Source organism: Lottia gigantea (assembly GCF_000327385.1).
Source record: "Lottia gigantea unplaced genomic scaffold LOTGIsca_116, whole genome shotgun sequence".
NCBI classification, from domain to species: domain Eukaryota; kingdom Metazoa; phylum Mollusca; class Gastropoda; family Lottiidae; genus Lottia; species Lottia gigantea.
Genome location: NW_008707145.1, coordinates 34,275 through 37,332, shown reverse-complemented (window position 1 = coordinate 37,332; position 3,058 = coordinate 34,275). Strand labels below are relative to the sequence as shown.

Below are 3,058 nucleotides of genomic sequence, written 5' to 3'. Positions count from 1 at the left end.
TGTGTAAAATTCCCATTTAACAGGGTCTTTATTTTCTGACTCTACTCTAGCTGACAACTGTCTAGAGGCCGGAATAGAGGCAGATGTTTCGGACTAATGTCATTCATTAATGCCATTAGCATTAGCCGCATTTTTTATTAGATCTATTGGAATTTCGCCTACTTCTGTCAATTTTGATAAGCTTAACAGACAAAAGGGCAGCTTGACAAGAGGTCATTTGATTTCATATTTAAACAATTCTACATCTTTAGAATTATAATAAATCTTGATGGTAGTTAAGATAAACAACCAAACTATTTACCTCTATCAGCCATCACTGCATGTTCGTTTCATGCTACACGGTGATTGACTCCTGTATTACGAGATTCGTAAACCCGAACTGGCCCTAGTCTGCCAACATGGCGATCACTTTGTATTCAATGATTGAGGCAGTAATATTGTGCTTGAATGCTGTTTGTGTGCTCCACGAACAACGTTTTTTAGCTAAAGGTAAAGTTTATTGATTTACTATTGGTAACTGGGTTGTATTTCTGTAGACATTCACAGAGAAGTTACTTAAAAAAAAAACATTTTCATTTCAGTTTATCAGAAATAATCCGAAATGTGAGATCTTCTTAAATGTATAATTTTGACAGCTTTAATCAATTGAATATCATTTTTAACTTAATTAATTTGATTGCTTAGAAAGTTAATATTTTGTATTAGTATTGGTAATTTTTGTTGTCATTTCAGTTGGATGGGGTATAGATCAGAGAGGGTTTGGTGAAGAACCTGGAGTCAAAACACAAATATTAAATTTAATTCGCTCAATTCGAACTGTTGTTAGATGTAAGTGTCTATTTGACTGTAATTTAGACATGCATATAATATAGTCAAAACATGTAATTTGTTCAGATGATAAATGATGAAGTTATTGGCTTTTCGAATGAATCATTTAGTTTATTTCGATATCTGTTTTTAAATCATTCTTGGTTTATCCATTTTCCATTCTTCTTTAAGCTTTTTAAAGAAAATTATTTTGTTTTGAAACTCTGGCTCTGTGCACCGTGATGGTACAACCTTGACCATTCCTACCTAAAAATATAGAAAAATGGCTTTACTCTTAAGAAGAAACTAGCGCAGAATGAAAAGCTGTCCCATTGGCTGCTAATAACTATAAGGAAAATGTAGAAAACAAAGACAGTGCACTAGTGACAGTGCAAATAGCCCATGCTTTTGAAATATGATGATATTTATTTATCTTTTCAGTTCCGTTAATACCAATAAATTTAGTAGTGATATTATTTAAGTTATTACTTGGATAGCATTAGCTATGGTGAAGAAGAAGTGATCATGATGTTTTGAAGTGGTTGGATATGCATGAAATGAAAGAGTGTTTTATTAGGTTGGTCCCCGTTTTCCAAAAAACTCTGAGGATAAAAACTCATGGAAAAAATGGAATTTCAATTTGGGAAATAATAAGCTTTATAGCGAAAAGTAATTGTGACATTATTTGAGAAAGGGGTCCCATCATTTTAATGTGTCTTTCCTTGGTTTTACTAAAAATTTATGGTTATAATGTTAATTAGGAAACAGACCTAAAAATTTCAAATTATAAGAGCTATTGGCATGTTTCTCACAGTCTTTATAAAGACAAGTGCTTGTTTGGAAATGGGGGTAAGGACTAGCTGTATCAAACAAAGAAACAAAAAAAAAAATTCAATTATGCTTGAGGTAAATCGCACTTTAAATTATTATCCATTTCAGAAGACACCATATGAGTGTTTTAATTCCGCTGAATAAGCGTTTTGATTGGTCAAGGACATATTCATTCAACAAAACAAAGGGATTGTAAATTAAACTTTGTATCAGGGACACTGACAACATTTATTTGCACCATTCCAATTTTCTGTGGTTTCTGCAATTCCATTGAAAACTAAGCATTTCACAAAAGGTTCTAAAAAACCTAAGGGCCTCTGCAACAGTGCTTTATATTATTGGAACCATTGGAAATTAGAATGATGAAAATCAATGCCATGAGTGCATAACTACTTGGAATAACTGAATTGTTATACTTCTATGCCATTGTATATAATAAATTAATATTTTCCATGTCATTTTCAACATAATCTTATACATGTATCTTATCAATTGAATAAAAATATATTTATCTGCATTACAAGTCATAAAAGCCTACTTATTGGACAATAAAAGCCTACTTATTGGACACACTAGGAACATTTCATAATCTTATAGCGACTGTAAAGAGGTTTTCTAAACTTGTTATGTAAACCATTTGCACCAATCAAATATTCCGTCAATTGTTCCTTTGATAAGAATTAGAAATAATTAAGCAGCTTTTGCTAGAGTGATGTTATTGAAAGACCCACAGACATCTGATGCCATAACTGTCTCCTAAACATATAAATATATAAGCTTATGTGTTCTTACTTAAAAGTTAGAACCTATTTCCAAATTAGCTATCATAAATAGCAAAATAAAGTGCTGTAATCTCTGATTTTTAGAAGCAGAAAAACAATCCTGTTACAAAGATATCAAAATTTCGATATCCAAATGACGATATTTGTCGAATTAGTTGGAATCGCGGATTTTGGCATTGGAAAGCTAACGGTTCAAAGTACAAGCAGTGAAAATTACGTCTTCCGGCCGTGTTGAAGCTCCAAAGTTTGAATTTTCAAAATGGTTTAAATCGGCCAAGTAGCACAGGTAGCTACCTGTGGGTCCAAAATCCATTTTTAAGTCAGATTTTGTTGGTCTTGAAAATCGATGTAACCTGGTTTTTTGGACTCAGTGTTTCCTTAGCTATGTGCATAAAAGTGAATTCTAAGCACTTTAAGTGCTAAAAATCCTGTTTTTCATGGACAAAACTAAAACGCTTACATTGGGGGAGAGCTAGAGAAGCACCGAGTAAAAAAAAACGGGTTACATCGATTTCCGTTTTAGTTTTGTGTATAAAAAACAGGATATTTTGGCACTTTTCCGCAAAAAAAAGTGCTCAGAATATATTTTTATGCACATTGGGGGAGGCTAGAGAAGCACCGAGTCTAAAAAACCGGGT

The 3,058-nt window shown here is 32.6% G+C and overlaps 1 protein-coding gene across 1 annotated transcript; it reads left to right on the top strand.

The window, feature by feature from the left end:
- Positions 1 to 382: 382 nt before the first annotated feature.
- On the top strand, positions 383 to 2,155 carry LOTGIDRAFT_224474 (hypothetical protein). The gene is made up of 4 exons (XM_009047723.1): positions 383 to 489; positions 733 to 828; positions 1,249 to 1,384; positions 1,747 to 2,155. The coding sequence occupies exons 1-3, from the start codon at positions 399 to 401 to the stop codon at positions 1,302 to 1,304; spliced, it is 243 nt and encodes an 80-aa protein (XP_009045971.1). The 5' UTR covers positions 383 to 398; the 3' UTR covers positions 1,305 to 1,384; positions 1,747 to 2,155.
- Positions 2,156 to 3,058: the final 903 nt, after the last annotated feature.

What these genes read in the sequence shown, in the direction of transcription:
- LOTGIDRAFT_224474 (XM_009047723.1), top strand. Translation starts at nt 399, where the DNA reads ATGGCGATCACTTTGTATTCAATGATTGAGGCAGTAATATTGTGCTTG. An exon ending in ACAACGTTTTTTAGCTAAAG is followed by an intron (nt 490 to 732) that starts GTAAAGTTTATT and finishes TTGTCATTTCAG; the next exon opens with TTGGATGGGGTATAGATCAG. An exon ending in AATTCGAACTGTTGTTAGAT is followed by an intron (nt 829 to 1,248) that starts GTAAGTGTCTAT and finishes TTATCTTTTCAG; the next exon opens with TTCCGTTAATACCAATAAAT.